Source organism: Pimephales promelas, chromosome 6, assembly GCF_988280905.1.
Source record: "Pimephales promelas chromosome 6, fPimPro1.hap1.1, whole genome shotgun sequence".
NCBI classification, from domain to species: Eukaryota; Metazoa; Chordata; class Actinopteri; order Cypriniformes; family Leuciscidae; genus Pimephales; species Pimephales promelas.
In genome coordinates, this window is record NC_142774.1 from 2,754,726 (window position 1) to 2,781,240 (window position 26,515).

At 39.0% G+C, this 26,515-nt stretch overlaps 1 protein-coding gene across 1 annotated transcript in view; it reads right to left on the reverse strand.

The window, feature by feature from the left end:
* Window positions 1–4,580: 4,580 nt before the first annotated feature.
* Window positions 4,581–26,515, reverse strand: part of LOC120487600 (uncharacterized) — a 55,768-nt gene continuing 33,833 nt past the window's right edge. Inside the window, exons 6-21 of the mRNA XM_089132801.1 lie at window positions 24,322–24,684; window positions 24,181–24,237; window positions 17,914–18,279; window positions 17,773–17,829; window positions 13,913–13,944; window positions 12,799–12,867; window positions 12,461–12,662; window positions 8,902–9,021; window positions 8,575–8,756; window positions 8,304–8,465; window positions 8,022–8,228; window positions 7,712–7,944; window positions 7,434–7,500; window positions 7,259–7,350; window positions 7,016–7,178; window positions 4,581–5,312 (exon numbers count right to left, since the gene is read on the reverse strand). Of these exons, the coding sequence (XP_088988927.1) occupies window positions 5,253–5,312; window positions 7,016–7,178; window positions 7,259–7,350; window positions 7,434–7,500; window positions 7,712–7,944; window positions 8,022–8,228; window positions 8,304–8,465; window positions 8,575–8,756; window positions 8,902–9,021; window positions 12,461–12,662; window positions 12,799–12,867; window positions 13,913–13,944; window positions 17,773–17,829; window positions 17,914–18,279; window positions 24,181–24,237; window positions 24,322–24,684 (2,432 nt within the window). The 3' untranslated portion in view covers window positions 4,581–5,252. The remainder of the gene's footprint in view (window positions 5,313–7,015; window positions 7,179–7,258; window positions 7,351–7,433; window positions 7,501–7,711; window positions 7,945–8,021; window positions 8,229–8,303; window positions 8,466–8,574; window positions 8,757–8,901; window positions 9,022–12,460; window positions 12,663–12,798; window positions 12,868–13,912; window positions 13,945–17,772; window positions 17,830–17,913; window positions 18,280–24,180; window positions 24,238–24,321; window positions 24,685–26,515) is intronic.

Below are 26,515 nucleotides of genomic sequence, written 5' to 3' on the forward strand. Positions count from 1 at the left end.
CCTCAAATTCAAATACAACTTTCCACACAATAGACAGTGAAATCCCCCGGGTTAAATTACTCCTTAGAGTACATATGTGTCCAACTACAGGGTGTTAAAATCAACACTGAAACAGTCTTGAAGTTAATGAGACAATTAAGTGATTAATTAAGTGATGATTGAGCATTGTTGAAGACACCTGATGTTAATAAGCAGAATCGCTGAAAGAAAGAGAAACAACAAAAACAGAAAAAAGAGAAACACAAGACCTACTGACTGAGCCGTTACACGTTATTTGTCCATATTTTACCCAAACATGGGTTAAAACAACCCAGCATTTGAGTCTGATATTGCTCCAAAGGGCTTTATAGTTATATATTTTTTATTTCATTATAGCTGTAAACAGAACTCAACTGCATCACGCACACTGGAAGAAGAAGTAAAATGAGTGTTGCTTCTTTCACTTGGTCCTCCATCACTGTAAAAAAAAAGTTTGTAAAAGTGTAAAAGTCTGTAAAAGTCAAGTCATCTCGTTGATTTGACTGAGTTAGGTTGAGTTAACGTATAGTGTCAAGTTTATTACGCTTCCAGTTTATCCACGTGTTCTGCATGTCCGATATAGACGTTCATCGACCCTTCGAGGTTAAAAACTAGTTCAAATGTACTTTGACTATTGCTGTCAGATGATCTTAGTAAGAATTAACAGAGGTTTAGATGTTCATATTAGTTGAGGTGTCACCATTGTGGTGATCAGTGTTTGCTTTAGTTGGCCTCTTGGTTCCCCTTTATCTTTACTTTAGCTTTTCTTTGACTACTGTAACTGTGTGTTTGTAAAACACAATTTATGTTGCAAAGAAAGCCAAGAATATGAATAACCAGGTGTTATCAGCTTTATGTTGATGTTGGTGAAATCACCACAAAAAAGCATCTAATGTTGTCTGAAACTTTGGCATTTCTAGTTGCCTATCTTTTGGAACTACAATATTGGCACCAATAACATTTATAATATCAATAACTTAGAGGTGGATAAAACTTATGTACAAACAATGTTTAGAGCAAATGTAACATGTTGTCACAAACGGACATCAAGATTTTGCATATGAGTCACAACAATGGTGACAATTAAAAAAAAATTGTCATGCTGCAATGCATGATGGGCATCTTTCAAAGTTCAAAACTCATCATTGATTCCCAAGACTTTTTGATTTGATTGTCACCATTGTTGTGATTCATATCCAAAATATTGATGTCTTTGTGTGACTACATGATGCATTTGCTAAAAAAAACTTTTTTCATTCTATTGGCACCAATATTGCAGTTCCTTAAGGCTGGTGGTTATGAATGCCAAAATATAAGAACAATTTATAACTCCATATTTGATGCTCAACAACATTGAGCTGATAACACCTGATGTTAGTTTTTTTTGGCATTTGTCACAACCGGCTCAAAGCCGTGGCAAATGAACTGGAAGACAGTGATCGGGTTACAAAAAGTAAACATTTATTAACCTTCTGGGGTCATCAAGTCCCAGGTCAGGTGATTATGCTGTCGACAACAACTCAGTGTATAATCAATGTCAGCATTATCATGAGGGTGCTTTTCTCTTTAAATTTTTATTGTCTATCTTTATCTGCCTTCACTCCTACTAAAGAAGAAATGTGCTCTGCATGCAAGACATGGGCTCTGTTTGTAGTGTAACATTCTTGCTCATGTGTCCTACAGTTGAAGAATTGACGTTAGAACTTTATTCAGGAAATTCTTTATAAACTTTACTAAAGCAAAATGCATGTTTTAAGATTGTAGAAAAATATATGGTTTATTCAAACAAAATAACTTTTTAATGTATCTAATTACACTATCAACATAAAAAATGCATGTTGATGTCTTTATTGTCTTATTGTCTGTACAGCACTATGGTCAACTCTGTTGTTTTATTCAGTGCTTTATAAATAAATTTGAATTTGAATTTGAATTTTGAAAAAAAAGCACACAAAACAGAGAAATAAGGAAGATTCACCATTGTTTGAAACTAGAGAAGTCATGTAAATATGTCAGGTGATTCAACAAACAAGAGGTCTAAATTGGATCATGCAACTAAGGAAGATGCACCATTGTTTGAAACTAGAGAAGTCGTGTAAGTATGTCAGGTGATTCAACAAACAAGAGGTCTGTATTGGATGCACCAGTTTTCTCTCTGAGGAAGCATTAGACTATTGAGAAGTGCACATGCAAAACAAAAATGGGCATTTACCAATAAGTGGGCAATTTCAAACTACAATACATGTTTTTTCAACCATTTTTCAACAGACTTGCTAAAATCATGAAGGCCCACCCCTATAAACCAAGCCCCAGTGGATTTGAGCAAATTGGGTAAAGCGGTTGAAAATGCCTATTGTGGTTTAAAGACTCACTGACTGAGAAACACCCATGAGTGTTCTGCAGAGACACATCCCTGAATGATCTTGTGCTCAATGTTGATCCAACCCACTTTAAACATTGAAATGTCAATCTCATCCAAAATGATGGTTTGGATCAAAACTCAACATTACAATGCTATCTTGGGAACTTAGTCCAACTCTAAATTTTCCCCAGTATTTTCAGGTCTCCAGTCTTTCCAGCAACCTTTGCACCGAGGAAGCAAATTAAGAAAAGAACAAAGAGAAAAGACAGGGAAAAAAAAGAACAAATCCTATGGCACTAGACTAGCAGGGAACGTTCTCAGAACATTGGCTAACATTCCCCATTTGGTTAATGCTTTAAAAAGAAATGTTCAAAGAATGTTTTAAGGATGTTTTCTCATTTCAAATAATGTTTATATAAGGTTAAATGTAAACTAAGATATAACTGTAACATTTTGAAGATGTTTCAAAAAGATTATACAATGTCCCATAATAACAAAGGAGGAACATTATCAAGTCAACGTTCGCAAAATGTTTAGAGGATATAATTGAGGCCTGAGATGACGGAATGCATTTTATAAAACATGCTTGTAATGCGACGTGTTAAAACAAGAATGTTATAGTGTTATGAAAACAGTAGGTCAACATCTCTACAAAGCGTTCTTTAATTCCCGGTCTTATTCTGAATACAAACCTTAACAAATTTACTAACAGACCAAACACGGTAAATAATCATACTAATAAAAGTATATGTTGCCTACAACGAAATCTGATGAGCTCAGAATATAAACTAAACGCATTTAATTCCACGTTAAGCAAATTGCCGAATATACTCAAATGAGATCGACTCAGACGTCAATAAATGGAGGCACAAATTATAATCACTAATATAAAATAAAACAAAAATGTCTTTATTTGTACAAATTGTTGCACATTCGTTGAATTCTGTCGTTATAGCGAGATATTATGTCAGTTTAACGACATACAAAATCGTTAAAATGACTTAAGTCGTTAAAACGATTTAATGTTGTTATAACGAGATAAGTTGTCTTCTTCTTTTTTTTTTCTCACCTTGCGGTTCAGAGCTTCCGTAATTAAAGGTATAGCGGAGGATCTTTCCGAATTTTAGAGAAGACCCGCCCTCTCCATTTAAAACAAAAAAAATGCACATGCACAAACACAACACTCTTGCTCCCGAGAGGGAACGCCTATTACGCCTTGTAAACACAATTATGTTGCAAATTATAAACTAACTCAAAAACATTCATAAAAAAGACAAAATGTCAAATGCCCTTCTGTGTTTTATTTACTTATTATACTGATCGATTGAGTGACCGAGGACTCAAGACATGATATGTATGACCGTTTATCACACGAAATACGTTTTGAGGAAACTATTTTGCAAATCGCAATTACGTTACATGGCAACATATAAGCAGTGCTATTACGTTGGTCCTTAACCTAATATGTCTCATTGTTAATACGTAGGTCTTAATACGTTATTTTTATACATAGTTGCATATGTAATGGAGAAGTAGCTTGTTGCATTTGTGTAATAATAAACACACAAGGTTTTAGAATATGAACACATGAACACACAAGGTTTTAGAATATTTCAGCGTGATACCATTTACCATTTGGTCAAAAGGCTACTTTAGACAAATTGAGATGTTTACCGTGTCTATGCGGTGCATGACTTGTGCCAGGGCTAGCATTGCTAAGTAGCTTGCATTGACTTTTACTAGTGATTTTAAATGGATTTCTCCAAATAGCATGACAAACTTTACCTGTCTGGTAGAATCTTCGCGACTGCGGCATCAGTGAGAAGCCCAACCTGTGCTTTTAGCGCACACCAGCGTGTGATATTCACCCAAAATCACTCTGGTCTCGTTTCTATATTCTGCGGCCGTTCTCTTCTTATCAAACACTTCGTATACATTTTTTTCTCTTTCGACCCTCAACCATTTTCACAGGTATGGCTGAAACCGTAACTCCGACATAATACACCTGAAAGTGAAAACTACATAGGGATGAGCACGTACGACGGCCTTACGCAAACATATCACCAGAATGATTGACACTTAGGTGGACCAATAGTATAGACTCCCCACCCGGAAAAAGAAAATCCTCCGCTATACCTTTAAGATATAACTTTGTAACAAAACAAAAAAAAATATTGAAATAAAACCTAAACGAAAGCAAAAATCAATCACACGTTTAGAAACAAAAATACAAGCCATATGACAATGCAGATTTTGGCATATCTGTTCTTATTTTAATAGTTTAGTTATAAAGGTAAATCCACTACACCAATACAATTTAGAAGTTCTAAAGTATTTATCAAAAAACTGGCCCATTTTTATTTTACCATATGCAGAAATTTGCTGAGATTATATTTAACATAGAAAAAATTGATTGTGTTGTGTCTATTACTGTAATCATAACATCTGTAATGAAGCATCAGGGAAGCAAATTGATGCAGAAACATCGAATCCAAACACAAAGACAATCCACATAAAAAAAAAACGGAAAAGGAAAAGGATGCAAGGAACAAGAGTGTAACAACTTTACAAAACATGCAAAGACAACAACCTAAAACACATGGAATAAATACACAAGTAATACAAGGGTTAATGAGGAACAGGTGTAGGCAAAGAGTGGCCATAGTGAAAAATGAGGGTAGCTATGGACACAGATAAGAGAATAGGGAACAAATGCAAGAAGGAACTAAACACAGGAAGTGAACCCAGAAACAATAGAACAAAAATACTTCACCATAAAAGTCCTTAACCACGAGACAAGGGAAAACAAGCTGTAAACGTGCATAGTAATGGCACTTGAGTACTTTATTTCCTGAAGATGATGGTGGAGTCCTCAGTGTTTTTTGCATCCAGAGCGAAGACATCTGAAGAACTTCCTGTACTGCTCTCTGACCTGAACAAGAATGAGACGAGAGAAGCTGAGTGACTTCATGACATCAATTTAACCTCTGAAACTCATGAACCACAATGGCATTTCTTTCTAATAAACAGGCAAGACAAAGCGTTTTAAGAGGCTTTCTGAAGTAAACACAAGCTGCGTTTCCATTACCTTTCAAATTGCGCTAATTGAAATAGTGAATTGAAAATACTACAAATGCAAACACATCACTTTGCGCAAAAACTCCCATATATTGCAAAAAAAACCTTTATGAGTGAGGTGTTTTTTCAAGCAATTGTCTAGATGTTCTCTGGAAACGTTTTGTTCTTAAAACGTTCTGGGAACATTACCATGAAGTTCTAATAATGTTTTCAGCTGGTAGTTTTATTTTTGTTCCCAGAATGTTCTCCTAAAAGGAACACAGCACAAACTCCAGTGATAAAAGTTAATGAGACAATTAAGTGATTAATTGAGTGATGATTGAGCATTATTGAAGACACCTGATGTTAACAAGCAGAATAACCAAAGGAGAAAATCACTATTTTTAAGTCACCATTATGGTGATCAGTGTATGCTTTATTTGGGCTCTTGACCCTTACATTTTAAACTTTAGATTTTGTTTGACTGTTGTAACTGAGTTATACCTGCCAGATGAACAAAGAGAAACAGTGATTTGAAGTTCTTGGTTATGTTTTGACATAATTATAATTTTACATGAATCACAAAACTAATTTAGAGCCTAATCTCTAACTTAAATTTATTTTGTTGATTGCACCATCACAGTGATTCTACAGCACAAGAGCCAGAATTTTCAATATATTCCAAAGGATTTCTTTAAACTTGTTCTGATAATCATTTTAAAAAAAGTGAAGGTACTAACAGACATCAAGCATGGATGTATGAATATCAACAATGGTGATAAATGAACTATTTAATTAGGAAAAGGACAGTTCAGATCATAATTTATTCATACTGCAATGCATGATGGGAGCCATGAATGAGTTTTGATTGCTGGCACCCAGAATGCACTGCAACATGCTTTATTATTGTCACCATTGTTGAGATTCACAGGCTGAATCTTGATGTCTGTGTGTCTTAATAAAAAAAATCTAAATCTATTGACACAAAATATTACAGTTATTTCTTAGATTACATTTGACCGAAACATTATTTGAAATGAGAAAACATCCTTAAATTATTCTTTGAACATTTCTTTAGAATAGAATAGAATAGAATAGAATAGAATAGAATAGAATAGAATAGATCTTTATTGTCCACCGGGGTGGAAATTTTTCTCTGGCTCACCGCAACATACAGAACAAAACAGATTAAAACATACAAATAATGGCTCAGGCATAATAAAGAAACATTTCTAGTTTCATAAAAAAAAATTAAAAAAAACTTGTTAAGAATACGTATACTTATGCATTAAAATAGCAGCTCATTTGTTACTGTTGTTTTGTTTTTTTAAGGATACTAATGGCATAAAAGATTAAAACATTAACATTAACCCAATAGGGAATGTTTAAAACATTAACCCAATAGGGAATGTTTAAAACATTAACCCAATAGGGAATGTTAGCAAATGTTCTGAGAATGTTTCCTGCTTGCTGGGACAGATTGCCAAAATAAGAACAGGACCTTCATGAAAACAATTGTAATATTCTTTAATATTCAGTTTTGAATGGAATATGGTGGTAAATTGAGTGATTTCTGACCTCATTATTGAAGACACAATAGACCAGGAAGATGAAGGTTCCCTGCTGGGAGTTCAAGATCAGGAAGAGGATCTCCAGCTCCTTCCTGTCACGAGTGAAGAAACCCAGAATCCAGGAGCAACCAAGAATCACAAACTGAGCCAGTGTTTTAAAAGCCATAATCCTGCAGAGAAAGAGTTCATGTGTATTTATTGACTCTTTTTTCTTTTTCCTATGGAGTGTTAGAATAATAATGTTTGTTACTTGGATTGTTTCATCTGTGAAACTTCAGCGTTCAGATTTTTGAGAGTTGAGTTCAGATTGATGACGATGGTGATGAAGAGAATCATGTTTAACTGAAAAGTAGAAACTAAAAGTGAATCACCTTGTTTTCCTTTTAATTTTAATTAAAATCATGAGAAATAAGAAATGTGCTTACTGCTAGTATGACACAAACAGGACCCAGAAAACTCCAGATAAAATCTTTTTCAATTTTAATCCAGCAGCTGTTTAAAGGGAAACACGATATAAGAACTGAATGAATTTGTAAAAAAATAAGATGTCTGGTGTTTTTAAAATTTTTATTATTTTCGTTTAGTTTTTTTTGTACAGTGTTTGTAAAAATGTTCTTTAATCAGATGGCAGAGATGTTACAAAAGCCCAGAGCTGACTTACAGTATTTGCTTCTAATCAAATTGACTTTAAAGAACAACTCACTGTTCACTGCCGTATCCTCCAGGAAACAGCCCGACAGACACGGACACCACAACCAGTGCAACCGTATATCCAATCACACACAGGAATCCACTGCTAAGCACCTCCCTCTTTTTGGAGCTGATCTGTGATAGGTTCTTCACACAGATGAAGAGCAGCACAGCTTCAATGAACATCCACACAAAGCCGGAGAGAAAGAGGAAGTGCAGCACTCCTGATATCACGGCACACAACACCTGGAGATCATGAGAGACGGTTATGATGATTCTCAGTGAGACTGTGCTGAGCTGTAGAGCTCCTTCATCATTCTCACCTGATGACGGCGTATGAGTCTCAGGAACTGTTGTGTGAGCAGGAACAGAAGGTGAGCCGACAGAAGACTGATGCAGAGGTTGATTCGAGCCACATTATTCACTGCAGGACTCCACTGACAAAGGGCAAAGGTCAACAGGGCCAAAATGAAGAACACCAACCCCACGGTCACACACACCAAATTCAACAGGTCCAGCAGAGAGTCGCTCTGAGAAAACATGTCAGAGAACATGAGTGCTAAATCTGTGCTGTTCTTCAATGCTCACTAGAAATGTTCTCGTACCTCTGATGGGCGGCTGGTTTGCATGATGAGAGCGAATGTGGACAGATGAACACACGAACACACAGTGTAGCTGCTATTGGTCTCTAAAACAGAACAACCATCTACAATCCACTCGCTGATATTCCAGTACACACAGGACAGAGAACCGTTGGGGTCAAACTCCTGCAAAAAGAAGAAAGAACATGCAGAAAATATTACAACACTGAATATTAGATGTTTTCAGATGTTCATCAGTTCTCAGGTTGGACAAAAACACATTTCAGTCTCTCACTCTGATGTGTTTGAAGGTGAAGTTGACTGGTTTGGTGAGTTTAGTGTTGGTGGTTTTGGGAAGAGTAGCTGAGATCACAGTGGACATCATGGTTTTAATCGTGTCATTTAATGTGTTGAAGAAGTCTGGCTTCAGTAGATTCTCCATTGTGTTATAACTCATGAAAGCCACAGCAGCTGATCCTGTGTGATACAGAAACAGACGCTTACGTGCAATATTACAACAATTTAAAAAAAAAAAAGAAAATATGGCTAAGTGGAAATAGTATATCTTATTCTAATATTTTAATAATTCTACAGAAACATCTCACAGAAACATCTCACAAACCAGTTTCATTGTTGTTCTTGGCGATCCCAATGAGATCAATGTCCACAGAAGAATCTGTCGTGTCAAGTCGAGGGATTTTATCTAAGGTGACCTGTGGTCCAACCATGAAGACTTCAACCTCTGATAAAAACAAAGAGTTACGTTATCTGTTAATTAATTTTTTTAAACCCTTTTTTTTTTTTGAAGGTCGCATTCCATTCAATTTGCACAAAATGAAAACACAACACTTTATTTGAAAGGATCCATAAAAAATCCGGTCTCACTGTTCATGCCCAAGCCTATAAGCACGCCATAACCACATACAATTCTGCTCTCAAAAATGCCCGGGCTAACTACTATTCACAACTCATCCATTCAAATTCTTCCAATGCTCGCACCCTATTCTCCACATTTGCAAAACGGACCAAACCTAAGGATAGTATAACCTCCACTTTCACTACAGACAAATGTAACAACTTCCTGTCATCCTACCATACCAAAATCCATACCATACATTGTTCATTAACATCAACTTCCTCCGTTTCTCCCCTCCCTGAACATCAACTTACTCCCCTCACACTTGACAGTTTTTCCTCTTTCTCTCCTCTGTCTCCCTCTGACACCTCCAAACTCCTTTCAACTATGAAATTCTCCAACTGCCAGCTTGACCCGATCCCCTCACAGCTCTTTAAAGCCTGTCAACCAATCCTCATCCCTCTTATCACCAACATCATTAACACTTCCTTCATGTCTGGATCCGTTCCATCCCCACTAAAACTTGCGTCCCTCCTGAAAAAACCTGGCCTGGACCCTGACAATCTGGACAACTTCAGACCCATCTCCAATCTCCCACTATTATCAAAAATTCTGGAACGTGCCGTCATCACACAACTCCACCAATATCTCCACTCCTCTCAATTATTTGAAACGTTTCAATCGGGATTCCGTCCACACCACAGTACAGAAACAGCCCTTCTTAAAGTCACAAACGATCTCCTCATTGCTGCTGACTCTGGTTCCATATCCATCCTCCTCCTCCTCGACCTCTCCGCTGCATTTGACACTATTGACCATTCAGTCCTCCTTCATCGGCTTAGATCTATTGGCGTCTCTGGTACAGCACTTCTTTGGCTAACCTCCTACCTCTCCGACTATTAATAACTGCAACTCCCAAACCTCCCCTGCCAACTATGGTGTTCCCCAAGGTTCCGTGCTTGGCCCCCTCCTCTTCACCATCTATATGCTTCCCCTCGGTAAGATCATCCGTCACCATGGACTCCATTTTCATTGCTACGCCGATGATACCCAACTTTACATATCCACCAAATCCATCACCCCGGCTTTCCTCTCCACCATCACCGATTGCATTTCCGGCTTAAAGACCTGGATGGACAATAACTTTCTCAAACTAAACACCAATAAAACTGAACTCCTTATCACTGGCCCAAAATCACTCCTTTCCAGACTACACAACTTCAGTCTTCTTATCGACGGACATATTGTATCCCCCTCCCACTCCGTTCGAAACCTTGGTATCATAATGGACTCTTACCGAACACACATCAATCATGTCACTAAACTATCCTTTTTCCACCTCCGCAACATCGCCCGTCTTCGCCCCTCCCTAACCCTGTCAACAGCTGAAATCCTCATCCATGCCTTCATAACTTCAAGACTCGACTACTGCAATAGCCTTCTCTATGGACTACCTACTAATCAATTACAAAAGCTACAATACTTCCAGAACTCAGCCGCCCGCTTGCTCACCCACACCAAGTCCCAGGAACACATCACTCCCGTTCTTCAGCAGCTCCACTGGCTTCCTGTACGCTATCGTATTCAATATAAGCTCCTCCTCCTCACCTACAAGTCCCTCCATAACCTGGCCCCGTCCTACCTCACTGAACTCTTGGTACAGCACCAACCCACCCGTCACCTGCGCTCATATGGCACAAACCACCTTACTCAGATCACCCGCACAAATCGCCGGACATTGGGGGATCGATCTTTTGCCATTGCTGCCCCCACCCTTTGGAACCCACTCCCTACATCCATTAGAAACTCTGTTTCACTATCAAATTTCAAAACAGCACTCAAAACCCACCTGTTCAAACTAGCATTTCCTTAGAACACCTTTATTTATTTATTTTTGTTTTTTATTTTGCTTTATTTTTGTCTTTGTCCCATGTGAAGCGTCTTTGAGTGTCCAAAAAAGCGCTATACAAGTGTGATGTATTATTATTATTATTATTATTATTATTATTATTTATTTGTTTGTATTTCTGATGTAGTTTGAATTCTTCAGGTTAACTTTAATTTAATATGCTAAGTGAATACAGTGTGACGGACAGGTTCTCAGTCAAGTAATCTCACAGTGATCTAAAAGTGTACCATCAGTCATCTGTCTAATTTGAAGAGCTTCAACCAAATGATGAATGACTTTGCACCAAAATACTGACCTTTGACATAAACAACATTAATTTAAAGGAGTCATAACCTAGTATTACCTTGGATACCTACGCTCTATTATAGTCTTTCAGGCCCAAAAAGAAACGTGGGGGAAAAAAATAAACACAGAGCTCATCTGACCCTTATTTCTGAATGCATTATTGTCTCGCGAGATCTGATGCGATATTTTGCCTGTCGTGGACGGTAATTTTAATAATGCAAATGAGGGGTGTGTGCCGTGCGTTGATTGGTGGCAGGAAGGAGGGGGCTTGACACCGCAGGTAACTTCAGCATATCATTCCAAAATAACATCATGGCGCAAACAATGAATTCAACCATATATGTTTGAGCCAGACTCTGAAACAGAGCTGGAAACGGAAGATATAGAGTTAATGTAAGGACGTCTACATGAATGGTAGGTATTATTGTCCGACTCGAAATGAACGGGATTCCTGTGTAAAATGTTTAGCGCAGACAACTTACGTTGAGCCACTTGATAGGGTTGTTGGAACAGCGTCATTTAAAATTAATTTCATCCACTGGTCCCTGGTAGTTTGGTCCGTATTTGGTGGAGAAAACACATGTTGATTCTGGCAGTCAACCACAGAGCAACTCACGTGTGCACTACATTTCTGCATCTTTCTTGACTGAATATGAGGGGGAGAGGGACAGCGCCGGCTTCCTGCAGCATATGTCTGTGGTGTCCATATATGGTATATCCTGCCCTGTCTTGACGTCAAGTCGGGGGAGAAATTAAAATCTCGTATTTGAGTGCACGTGCACTGGTTTACGAACCCTGGGGTAAACAAACGCTTCACTTTTGAATATCGGCTTCCCGGCCAATGTATAATCGTTAGGCAATCATAAGATACATTGATTCTCGTGGAAAAGTGAAAATTACAGGTTATGACTCCTATAAAATACAGGTAGGTGCTGAAACCTGCTGGGCATTTCTGCCTATCGCACCTCCACCGGTGCCTAACAACTGTTTTCTGTTCTCTTTTAAAATATTTATAATTCTTCACATTATATAGTTACTGCAGCTGGATTTATCATCGTCACCGTCTGACACCAGTGAGATATCGTATATAATCTCAGTTTCATCATCAGTAATAACAGTTTGTCCACTCACCTACAGCTGGAAGAGTTAAACTGACAGCAGCACTCGTGTCTGTCTGCGTCACCAATGTAGAGATGAGTTTCTCACTGGTTTTTAAGATACGGTTTCCACTGGAGGCGAGTTCAGCCGAGCTGACTGATGATGAAGATGATGATGATGGCTCTAAAATCTTCCCTGAAGCGTTGAAGGCCATCGTCAAAATGTTGGTCACAGTCTAATTTATTAATCAGATGAATAGTTTCAAAGTAAATGTAAAGAGAGCAAATAAGACAGCACTGTTTTGTCAATCATAATATTATCTACAGTTTATAACTGACAAATATTTAATTATTTTTCTCTTGAAGACTTACATTCACAGAGAGCACTTGAGATGTGATGTTGTCAATCTGGTCAAGAAGATTTTCGAAACAGTTCTTACCCTGAAATCACAATTGTGAAAGAAGTAAGCTATTTGTTGATTTTGATCATGTTTTTCAATATTAACAGAGAGACAAAAATGTATTGTTACTGCACTGAATGTCACGGTGAAGGTTCAGTGATGTAAGAACAGACACACAACACAAATATAGCAACAATACAAAGAACAGCACATTCATTTTTCAAATTTCACTGCACTATTCCCATTGAACTAATAAACCATTTCCAATCGAAAGTTGCATATTGACAAAAAAAGTAAAAATAAATAAATCACGCCACTTCCTGAAAAACTTGCTCAAAACATCAATAATTAAAACTGAAGCTGCTGCAACAAGAAAATCTCAGCTCAGGTTAGGGGATGTATGATCAATAATCAATAATTCACAATCAATGATTAATCATACAGGTTATGAGACGTTATCACGAAAATTATAATTTCTCGTCCGAAGAAATGTTATATATATAATCATACATTTTACAGCATGTTCATATCTATATCTGGCTTGGTCAGACCAAGAGGATTCTGAAGATATCAAGAAAGACGTGCAACAAGGATAGGAATGCAAAGTTACATTCAAATGCATGACTATAGGCACTTATAATTTATTTACAATCATAACTAGACTAATATGTGTGTGTGTGTGTGTGTGTGTGTGGTGTTGGAGGCAGCTTTCTCTCCCTTCCTGGACCTAGGAGAGCCGATTCTGGGACCCAGAGCTGGGGAATGTGTGTTCTGGTGCTCAACGGACCAATAAAAGATGTCGAAAAGTGATCTCATCCCGATATGTCGCATCATGCTGGTAATTTAGATTATCACGAGTCCTGATTTACATTCACGAGTTCAGAGTCTAAAAGCTTTGGGTTTTAGAAGGAATGTGCATGACTCATGATTCAGATAGTATGCAATAAAATGTATCTGTCCAGTTATCCAATCACATAATCTTATGCAATATCCCAAAATTAGCAAAAACACATGGATGGAAACATTGCCACTGACAGGATCTATGGGTTCAACTGTAAAACTGTAATTTCAGAAACTCAACTTACGGTGCATCCTTCCGGCAGCGTTATATTTACATCTGCAATGACAGAAACCAGCATGAAGACAATAATAAAATACTGCTGCGAATGAAAATTCAGATGTGTCAGACAAAACTTTAGAAAATAATCTCATAAAGTTCTACTTATATTGTGTTTAAACTTATTTTGAACTGAGTCCAGATCGAGTGGACGTGTCTCACTTTAAACTGTTATAATGTTGGTCCATTAGGAGCAGAAGATAAGATAAGATAAGATAAGATACCATATCAACACCATATGTGGGAATGAAGAGACGTTGCCTGTGGCCATTTTTTTTAATTTATGGACATGAAATCTAAATATCTTCAGCCAGTCAAAAAAAAAAAATCCTCACTTAACAGCTTGTGTGCAGAAATTAATTTCGTGATAATAAAAATTAGGGGTGTGTAACAATTCATCTACTACATCGATGTATCGATTTATATTCAAATGATCCAACTACATCGATCTGTGCTCTGCTAGTCAATCTAAGATCTGCATATATCGATCTAAAATCGTTTTGAAAGTTAATTAATCGATTGTATCAATACTAGGAAATAACGCATTGAATTTAAGCACGTCAGACTTTATGTGGATGTTTTTTTCTTTGAACTTTTTGAACGTTAAACGTTACTCGATTCAGTGACGTTATCGCCACGCACCATCAGCAGCGCAAATATAATATACATAGCATGGCGAATGACAAGGAGACGCCGACGAGCGAAAAATGATCAGTGTGTGAAAACACATTGGCTTTTGTAAAGACGGAGATGTTCTAAATGAGCACTGCAGTGTTTATTTCGTTGACGAAGATGATGATGAAAATTATTCGCCAACGACATTTTTTCACAGATGAAAACGAGACGATAACTAAATAAAACCTAGTTTTTAATTACAAAAACTGTGACGAAAATCTATTGACATTTTCGTCAACGAATAAACTCTAGATGAAAATGTTAGACAGTGTCGATCTGAGAAGCGATCCAGTCAGAACTGTCATGCGAGTGTGGTAACTTAGATGCGCACATACTGCAACGTGCTGATCTACCCAGCGGTCTCATAAAACGTTAAAATATGTCAACGTCTGGGAGAATGAGTAGTAGAGTATGCATACAGATCTGAATAAGAGTGACGATGCAAAAAAGGATTTCTGTGGATTTCGACCCAAACGTCCAATAGACATCTCGCGAGTAATGAATTGAGTTCCCTTTCGTGTCTGAATAGACAAAGACACACAACATTATGTCTAAATGTCCGTTTTGGAGAGTATTCATGTAAACTATGTCGGTTATGTCTTAATTAAAGAGTTGTGAGTGTATCGGATGTGCTTGGACATGATGTGTGACAGTGGCAATAAACCTAATGCGGTCGGTGTCCTGATGTGTGACGAAAGAAAAAGAGAAAAGCATTCACTGTTTGTTAATAGCTTTAGTAACGATTAATTATATTTAATTCATACAAATACATTTGACTTGAAAAAATAAAAGAATGATGTATGCAAGTATTTATAAAGAATGCATTAATCATTAATTGAAAAGAAAAATGTGTTCTACTTTAGGAAAAGTGGTTTTATTTAATTCTAAGCTATTTTTCAAGTCACAGTTGTTAAATCTGTATCTGTTGTGCATGTTCAAACTTAAAAATCATTAATATTAATAGGTTCATAGATGTTTTCTCTGGGAATATGTGGGTTTGGAAATTTGAGAAATTCTAAATTAACCAGGTTAATAATATTAATAACCTAATAATAAATAAATAATTTCAGGTATTTATTTCAGTCACATTGGTTCAATTTTTGGCTAAAAAGTTATTGAATCGATTTCAAGTCACTGAATCGTTTAGGATCGTATCATTCTAAATTAACCAATATCGTCCTTGATATCGTATCGACAACCACGAATCGTGATACGAATCGAATCGTTGTTAAAACGAATCGTTACACCCCTAATACAAATGTATGATGTATGCAATGCAATGTTCTGCAACTGCACATTTCACACACACACACACACACACACACACACACACACACACACACACACACACACACACACACACACACTCTTTATCTAGAGACACAAACACACTCACACACCAAACATTCAGTCAAAACACAATAAACACATGAAACATCAGACTACATTACCAGCTGAGGCCGTCTCTGGTCTGACTGTTGTGCTGGTGCTGCTGGTGTTTGTAACTGGAAAAAAAAAAAGAAGAATATTTATGAAGCACAGTACGAGGAAAAATGGCCAATTTGCCTGAACAATCCTTACACGTATAAATAGCCAGTTTTTTTTTTTTTTTTTTTTATCTAGGTGAATTTCTTTTCTTTTCTGAAGTTGATGAAGGAAACAGCTAAAACATGTTTTTTTTCAGGAGTTTCAGGAAACAGTTGTGCATTGATAAAGCAGATCCACACGGCTGCTTTAATGGTCAAGTGACTGTGTTACAGTGGTTTAAATAAGGCCTCTGGTCGAGCACGGAGAAGAGCTTACATATCAACTGTCTGGAAATGAAAGCGGTTGGTTTGGACCTGAAAGCATTTCTGTCAAACCTCAGAGGTCACCACGTCTTACTCCGTATGGACAACATCACAGCGGTGTCCTGAATAAATCGCCAGGGGGCATCAGGTCAGGAAACCTGTATGCTGTGGCGAGAGACCTCCTTTTATAGGCACAGACCATTTAGGGACCCTGCCGTCCAGAGTTTGGGTGCGGATATGCTCTCACGGGGAAACACTCCCCTAGGAGAGTGAGAGAATCATCTACAGTGTGTGTGTGCTGTTCACACTCTGTATTATGGCCAAGCATGCGCACTTATAGCCTCTGAAAGTATGTGTAACACGCCACTGACTTTAGATTAGTTTTTTAGACTGGTCAGTGGAGCAATTGTTTTCTGGAACTGCAAAATATCACCAGGGATTGTTTGCTGAAACACGCCTCCTTTTTTGCGCTGAACCGCCCAGGAGCACATGTTCATTCCCTAGTTTACCGACATCCGTTTGTGGAGGGAAAAGTCTGCTTTCACAGACACATGGTCCCCCTTTATAAGATGTTTTGAGGAGCTCCCCTGCCTCTAAGATGGAATAATCTGCCTTAATTTCCCCTTGTTAAATTATCTTTAGGTTTTTTTGTTTTTTGTAATGTGTGTATGCCTGTCTTATAAATTTCTGTTAAAACCACTATATTATTATTATTATTATTGTTGCAGTACTCTTTTTTTCTGGACTAGTAGCTTTATAAAGTGGGATTTATATATTTTATGATATGCAATTCTTTAGAGCATATCCCTTTATTTATTTTTTGTCATTCTTCATATTGACTATGTTTCATATTATATGTTTCATAACTGTTGTCGAGTTTCATGTTTAACGAAAACTTGTGGACTGTGCAAACATGGATTACTGTATTTCTTCACTGTCACTGTTGGGAAAAAAAACTTTTTTCTTTTATATATATATATATACACGACACACACGCTAGATAAAATAATGTGTCTAACCCTGAGAAATCCACTGTAGCAATGGATTAACAAAAATCAACTGGAGGAAAAAAATATGTTGCTACTGTATTGGCAATAACAGCAGATATTTTTATTGAATTATAGTCGTGCAGTGAATATTTTATTCTTCTGACACAAGCACACATCTATCCAATGGTACAGAGCGGTGTTTCCTAAAAGCATCGTAAGCCTTAGTTGATCATAGAGGCCATTGGTGTCCGCTGCTCTGCCATCAACTCAGACTTATGATGATGCTTTTGGGAAATACAGCCCTGATCTGTAGACTACATACATTAGAAAACATTCAGGAAATAAGCCAATAGAGACACAGTGTGTTACATTACCAGGTGAGATGGTCACTGGTGTGACAGTTGTAGAGCTGGTGTTAATGCTGCCAGTGTCTGAAAGTTTGGATGAATAATGATTAATCAACAGAAACACAAATATCATGAATGTGTAGAAAGAGCTCATGTGAATATAATTACCTGCACAGTATGCTGAAGGACAGAAAGCTGGACTGACCAGTTCATAGACATAATAATCTCCTGGACAGGCTTTGACTTTAATGGGATAAGACCCGTAATAGCAGCAGAAATTCCCATCGTAACCGCAGACATCTCGAGTGACGACTCCATCTGTTACTGTTGGGTGTCCACCACGGATCCACAGTGGGACATTAGTGCCACATCTGCCATAAGCAACACACGTGTCTGAGATATGAGCGCTAGTGTTGTTAATGAAGAGACGATACCAGCCGCTCCAGGGGACATAGGCGTCACAGTTGTAGGAGTTATATGTATTATTGATGGATCTCCATGGATTGTCCAGCACAGTGTAGGTGTTGCAGGGGTCTGACAGATTAGATGTAGTGAAAATATATTAAGAAATTAACAAGTTTCTGAAAAACATGTTTTATTACAAAATGTAACCAAAATTGCAGCTTCAGACATGACTTTCTTCTTCTTCTTTTGCTGATTCAGAGCGATTCATTTCAATCCACAATATTTTTTCAAATGCACTTATAGTATTATTTAAACATCAATACATCCTTAAGAAAATCTTTTAAATTGGAAGTAAACATGTTACACACCAGTATAATCATTTACATATTATTAGGTAACACTTTATTTTACGACCCGCAAACGACTGTGCAAGTACACTGAAATTACGGTGTACGTTTCTGTAATTATAGTGTACTTCCGTGTAGGTATAGGGAACAATATGTTAAGTTTGGGGTAATAAAGGGGTGACAAGCAGGTATACAAGCAAATTATTTAATTAGTTAAAAAAATAACAGGTACCTATCCTGTTAATATATTCGAGACAAAAATTGCACGTCTGTTGTTTATAAAACATATCACATTTCTGGCAAAATATGTTCTTGTACAATGTTACAGGGTAATTTTGACATCTGTGGGTTAAAAATTAAACACACACACACACACACACACACACACACACACACATATATATATATATATATATATATATATATATATATTGGCTTTTCTTACTAGATTACTTAATGTTAAGTCAAAATAATTTGTTTTTGCTATGATTTTAATTTAGACTGTACCATGTGGTAATTAGTACTTACCTTATCCCATTGAATTGCAATAACACTTAAATGTCAGGGCAAATACTGTGTAATTAAAATAAATTTTTTATTATTTTTTTTTTATAACAGTACCTTTCTCTGCAATTACAGTGCAAATAGTGTTGTTTCGTATTGCTACATAGTAAGTAGCGTTTGTTACCCCGTTGTTCTGTGTAGTTACATGATAAGTGTAACTCCTGCAGGCTGTAAATTAAAGTGGTGCTTGTCACCCCTTTATTACCCAAAACTTAACATATTGTTCCTTTATACCTACACGGAAGTACACTATATTTACAGAAATGTACACTGTAATTTCAGTGTACTTAAACAGTTGTTTGCGGGTCGTAAAATAAAGTGTTACCTATTATTATATTTAAAACATTTTATTTCCATTTTAGAAATGACCACTTTAAAATGACCATTGTTAGGTTTTCAGCAAGAATCCTGGTACATAAACTAATATTAAAGTAACAATCTGGTATTCAGTTTCCTCCATATTTCATATGCATATAATGAAAAAAAATGTTTAAACTAAATGATTTGAGTAAAACAGCAGACACAGTTTTCGGTAATAGTGGCCCACAGCTGATCAGCAGAAGTATTTCAGTGAGACAGTGATAACACGAGTTATTTCTACCTGATTTAAATTCTAATTTTGTTGTTGTGACCTAATTCAATCAGATTTCTGTAACATAAAACAATGCTGATTGAACTTAATTGAGTTACATTGATCCTATACACAACTTCCACTAAAGCTCAGGATGGCCAGATTGGACACGTGCGCACTACGACTGCACCAGACCTATAGAGGGCAGTATAGTCGTGACTCGTGTCAGCTACAGGACGTCTGCTCTGAAGAACACAGAAGAAGAAAGGGTGTGTGTTTGGCTGCTTCTTGCTGATTGGTCAATTTTGCCTCATTAAGAAATAGTTGGTTCCAGTCCTTGATTCTGATTGGTCAATAACTCTGTTTTATTGAGAATAAAGACGGCTATAATTGGATCAGCCAATAGTTCTATGTGTCACATACACAACACCCCTAGCAACGTGAACACATGTGCTCATTCATATTGTTCATTGAAGATTGTGTGTTGTGTGCTGTACTCTCCTCTGTGTGTGTGTGTGTGTGTGTGTAACGGTCACCAGGTGGAGTGCCCTTGAGAGTCACCAGAGGGCACTCCACACCAGATGTTCATGTTTCCCTCACAACTACATTTCCCAGAACTCACTGAAAGACTTCGCAAACACTGAATGTGAACACAAGGTATATATAGACACACTAACAGGATGAGACACAGGTGAATGCAATCAGTGAATGAGGTACAGGTGAATGTGATCAGTGATGAGTCCGGGCAGTGAGTTCTGGGAAATGTAGTTGTGAGGGAAACATGAACATCTGGTGTGGAGTGCCCTCTGGTGACTCTCAAGGGCACTCCACCTGGTGACCGTTACATAGCCCCCCCCCCCCAAAGAGCGGCTTCCAGACGCTCCAAAAACAGTTCAGGAGGGAGGTGGAGCAGAGGCGGATCCGGGGGAGGGATGGAGGGCCAGGCCTGTGGAGCAGAATAGGGCCTGGAGACTAGGACGGAAGACCAGGGTGGAGCAGGCTGTGCAGGCGGCCAGGGCGGAGCAGGATGTGCAGGCGGCCAGGGCGGAGCAGGATGTGCAGGCGGCCAGGGCGGAGCAGGCTGTGCGGGCGGCCAGGGCGGAGCAGGCTTTGAGGGCGGCCAAAGCGGTGGAGACCCCTCGGGCGGCCACGGCGGTGAAGACCCCTCGGGCGGCCACGGCGGCGAAGACCCCTCGGGCGGCCACGGCGGCGAAGACCCCTCGGGCGGCCACGGCGGCGAAGACCCCTCGGGCGGCCACGGCGGCGAAGACCTCTCGGGCGGCCACGGCGGTGATGCCCTCTCAGGACCAGACACCGGCTCAGGAACAGACACTACATCAGAAATGATCACAAGGACAGATACAGACACAGAAACAAACACTGGATCGGGGGCAGACACTGGATCGGGGGCAGACACTGGATCGGCCATCTTGTCCGGAGACACTGGATCGGCCATCTTGTCCGGAGACACTGGATCGGCCATCTTGTCCGGAGACACTGGATCGGCCATCTTGTCCGGAGACACTGGATCGGCCATCTTGTCCAGAGACACTGGATCGGCCATCTTGTCCGGAGACACTGGGTCGGCCATCTTGTCCGGAGACACTGGGTCGGCCATCTTGTCCGGAGACACTGGGTCGGCCATCTTGTCCGGAGACACTGGGTCGGCCATCTTGTCCGGAGACACTGGGTCGGCCATCTTGTCCGGAGACACTGGGTCGGCCATCTTGTCCGGAGACACTGGGTCGGCCATCTTGTCCGTAGACACTGGCTCGGAGGCGGCCATCTTGTGCATAGACACTGGCTCGGCAGAAGGAACGTGAACAGTCTCTGAAACGGCCAACTTGTCCATAGACACTGTCTCGGCAGAAGTGACGTGAACAGGCTCAGACTCGGCAGGGCTGACATGGAACTCTGGCTGGGCTTTCTCGGCGGGACGAGACTCTGGCTGGGCTTTCTCGGCGGGACGAGACTTTGGCTGGGCTGTCTCGGCGGGACGAGACTCTGGCTGGGCTGTCTCGGTGGGACGAGACTCTGGCTGGGCTGTCTCGGCGGGACGAGACTCTGGTTTGACGGTCTCTGGCTGTACGGTCTCTGGCTGGAAGGTGAGCGCGGGCTCGGCAGGGCTGACGGTGAGCGCGGGCTCGGCAGGGCTGACGGTGAGCGGGGGCTCGGCAGGGCTGACGGTGAGCGCGGGCTCGGCAGGGCTGACGGTGAGCGGGGGCTCGGCAGGGCTGACGGTGAGCGGGGGCTCGGCAGGGCTGACTGTGAGCGCGGGCTCGGCAGGGCTGACTGTGAGCGCGGGCTGTGGAAGCTCTGCTGAGACGTGACGAGGCTCTGGAATGAAACTCTCTTCACAAACGGAGACCGCCTCTCTCCAGTTCAGACCCGAGAGATTGGGGAGCTCCCTCGGGTTGACCTCCTTAGCCCCTAGCTGGTAACACAGCTTAATAGCCTCATCACCGAGAGAGCAGGAGGCAGTGAGAGGAACAAACCCCCAGGTATACTGGAACAGATCACGGCTATCCAGGGCCAAGGCTGACCAGCAAACTCCCGGATTTGTGCTGCTGGATTCATTTGTTGGTCGGTTGTTGCTGGATCTCGGTGTGGCGAAGTCTTCTGTTACGAACTGCTCTGAGGCTTGTAGATGAGATCCAAACACAGCTTTATTTGAGGGCAATCCAGAGGCGTAATCCAATGTACAGGCAAGGGTCATAAATAGATAGGCAGTCCAAAACAGATAAACAAAGAAACAAACAAAACAGGCAGGGACCAGAGGCAAGAGAGTAATCCAGGGAACAGGGCAAGATATCCAAAACCAAGAGACCAGAAAACCATAAGAATGCTCAGAAATGCAGTGTAACACTTAAACAAGACTTCGCAAACACTGAATGTGAACACAAGGTATAGACGCTTTCAGCAGTGACAACATAAACAAACGGTACTGCGCATGTGCATTAATCTGGCCCAAACTTAACTTCCGGCAGACTTGCGGAGACAATCCATAACAAGTAAATAACCTAGTAGCTGGTATCTTGCCAGTCAAAGAAAATAAATGTTACCTGGCCAAACTGAAATGTGACACTACCAGACCCGTTGAACAAAAATTGGAGAAGATGTTTTTCTACCGACGTGTCTGATTTACCGCAGTGTTAAAAAAAACTGTGGCGAGCGCGACGGCGGAGTTTGATAAGGTTAACATAGCTAGGCTACTTACATGCTTGCTAACCTTTTTTTTAAGGTGGGTCTCACATTGACAGCATGTTGGATGGATCTGTGCAGCGCTGTTTATGATACTAACCATTCAATACACAGACTGGTCAATGTGTTTGCGAGAGAGAGAGAGAGAAAGAGTGAGAGCGAGCGAATATGCGCTGCACGCAACTCTGTAAGTTAGTCAATTACAACTTTTCCCATCTTAAATTGTTAAAAACACGGAAATCAATATGTGGCGGTCAGCGCTGATAATGTGGTGGGCTGCCACTAATAAATGTATGGGAAACACTGTACCGGTTATCACTCAGATAAACATAGGCTATTTTAATACCGCCGTCTCCCTCATAGGAAACCTTGACATTTTTATTTTTAAAAATTGCGTTTGCTCCCTAGGTCAGGTTGCACCCCACAGCTCAATAACCTGCTCATCACCTTAAAATTTCACTGCATTTGTAGTCAATGCCATATTATCCAGTAAACACTAATAAACGAACAGAACGGAAGTTAACTTTGGGCCAGCTCATCACCATGGCAACGCGTCTGATGAAACCGTCTATATATAGACACACTAACAGGATGAGACACAGGTGAATGCAATCAGTGAATGAGGTACAGGTGAATGTGATCAGTGATGAGTCCGGGCAGTGAGTTCTGGGAAATGTAGTTGTGAGGGAAACATGAACATCTGGTGTGGAGTGCCCTCTGGTGACTCTCAAGGGCACTCCACCTGGTGACCGTTACAGTGTGTGTGTGTGTGTGTGTGCTCTCCGCTGTGTGTGTGTGTGTGTGCATGTGTGTGTGTGTGTGCTCTCCGCTGTGTGTGTGTGTGTGTGTTCTCCGCTTTTTACGTTCAAGCAACATTGAATATTTGGAGGACATTCTTGTAACTAAACTCTGAAGCTTTGTGGTTTATAAAATAAACATTTATTTAAATAACGCGGACACACACGCTAGATAAAATAATGTATCTAACCCTGAGAAATCCACTCTAGCAATGGATTAACAAAAATCAAATGAGGCAACATTATGTTACTACTGTATTTTCTACAGTAAAGTACTGGCAACAACAGCTGATGTTTTTATTGAATTATAGTCATGCAGTAAATATTTTATTCTTCTGACACAAGCACACATCTATCCAATGGTACAGAGCGGTGTTTCCTAAAAGCATCGTAAGCCTTAGTTGATCATAGAGGCCATTGGTGTCCGCTGCTCTGCCATCAACTCAGACTTATGATGATGCTTTTAGGAAATACAGCCCTGATCTGTAGACTACATACATTAGAAAACATTCAGGAAATAAGCCAATAGAGACACAGTGTGTTACATTACCAGGTGAGATGGTCACTGGTGTGACAGTTGTAGAGCTGGTGTTAATGCTGCCAGTGTCTGAAAGTTTGGATGAATAATGATTAATCAACAGAAACACAAATATCATGAATGTGTAGAAAGAGCTCATGTGAATATAATTACCTGCACAGTATGCTGAATCACAGACATTTGGTCTGACCAGCTCATAGACATAATAATCTCCTGGACAGGCTTTGACTTTAATGGGATAAGACCCGAAATAGCAGCAGAAATTGTCCCAGTGACCGCAGACATCTCGAGTGACGACTCCATCTGTTACTGTTGGGTGTCCACCACGGATCCACAGTGCGGTATCAGTGCCACATCTGAACTGAGCAACACACGTGTCTGGAATATGAGCGCTCATGCTGTTAATGAAGAGACGATACCAGCCGCTCCAGGAGACAGACGTGTCACACATGGAGCCACGTCCATTACTGATGGATCTCCATGGATTGTTCAGCACAGTGTAGTTGTTGCAGGGGTCTGACAGATTAGATGTAGTGAAAATATATTAAAAATATAATTAAAAAAAAAAACATGAAAAACATGTTTTATTACAAAATGTAACCAAAATTGCAGGTTTAGACATTACTTTTTTCGGTAACACTTTAGAATACGGTTCCTTCGTTAATGAATAACTACACAAGAACTAATGAGTAACACAATATTAACAATCTAGTAACTATTATTAACTAACAAGAAACTCTGATTAACGAACTAGTAAGTAATAGCGCACAGACGAAAGTGGTAGTTCCCTATTAAGTAATCAATAACTACTATTTTTTTAATTCTTCCCAGAGAACTACTGAAAAAGTTTATTAACAATCTAGTAACTACTATTAACTAAAATAAACTCTTATTAACGAATTAGTAAGTAATAGTTTACAGATGAAAGTGTTACTAGATACTTCTGTGGGAATTACTAATTATTTGGATTCGTATTATAAAGTGAAGATCATTGGAACTAACTAGTAATTACTCAAGTGTTACTACATGATCTAGTCATGATTTGTGCAAATGTTTGAGATTTTTGGTGAACTTTAGTATACTTTTAGAAAATGTCTTTAGTAACAATTGAGTAATTACTAGTTAGTTCCCATGATCTTCACTTTATAATACGGATCCAAATAACTAGTAATTAATAGCTCATAGATGAAAGTGTTACTAGATACTTCTGTGGGAATTACTAATTATTTGGATCCGTATTATAAAGTGAAGATCATTGGAACTAACTAGTAATGACTCAAGTGTTACTACATGATCTAGTCATGATTTGTGCAAACGTTTGAGATTTTTTGGTGAACTTTAGTAACTTTTAGAAAATGTCTTTAGTAATACTTTAGTAATTACTAGTTAGTTCCCATGATCTTCACTTTATAATACGAATCCAAATAATTAGTAATTCCCACAGAAGTATCTAGTAACACTTTCATCTGTGAGCTATTACTTACTAATTCGTTAATAAGAGTTTATTTTAGTTAATAGTAGTTACTAGATTATTAATAAACTTTTTCAGTAGTTCTCTGGGAAGTATTAAAAAAATAGTAGTTATTGATTACTTAATAGTGAACTACCACTTTCGTCTGTGCGCTATTACTTACTAGTTCGTTAATTAGAGTTTCTTGTTAGTTAATAATAGTTACTAGATTGTTAATATTGTGTTACTCATTAGTTCTTGTGTAGTTATTCATTAACGAAGGAACCGTATTCTAAAGTGTTACCCTTTTTTCTTCTTCTTCTTCTTTTGCTAATTCAGAGCGATTCATTTTGATCCACAATATTTTTTCAAATGCACTTATAGTATTATTTAAACATCAATACATCTTAAAGAAAATCTTTTAAATTGGGAGTAAACATGTTACACACCAGTATAATCATTTACATATTATTATTATATTTAAAACATTTTATTTCCATTTTAGAAATTACCACTTTAAAATGACCATTGTTAGGGTTTCAGCGGGAATCCTGGTACATAAACTATTAAACTATATGTGTGTTTACTGTGCTCTCTGTGTGTGTTTGCGTGTGTGTGTGTGTGTGTGTGTGTGTGTGTGTTTGCACTGTGCTCTCCGCTGTGTGTGTGTGTGTGTGTGTGTGTGTGTGTGTGTGTGTGTGTGTTTGCACTGTGCTCTCCGCTGTGTGTGTGTGTGTGTGTGTGTGTGTGTTACACGGCTGATATCCCCTTCACGGTTGGGTACTTCACTTGATCTTCCATAATAGATTGGAAGGGACATACAACTATGTTTAGCTGATCTTGATAAATGCTCATTGTCACACATATAAACACAACAGTTTTTCTTCCGCAATCACA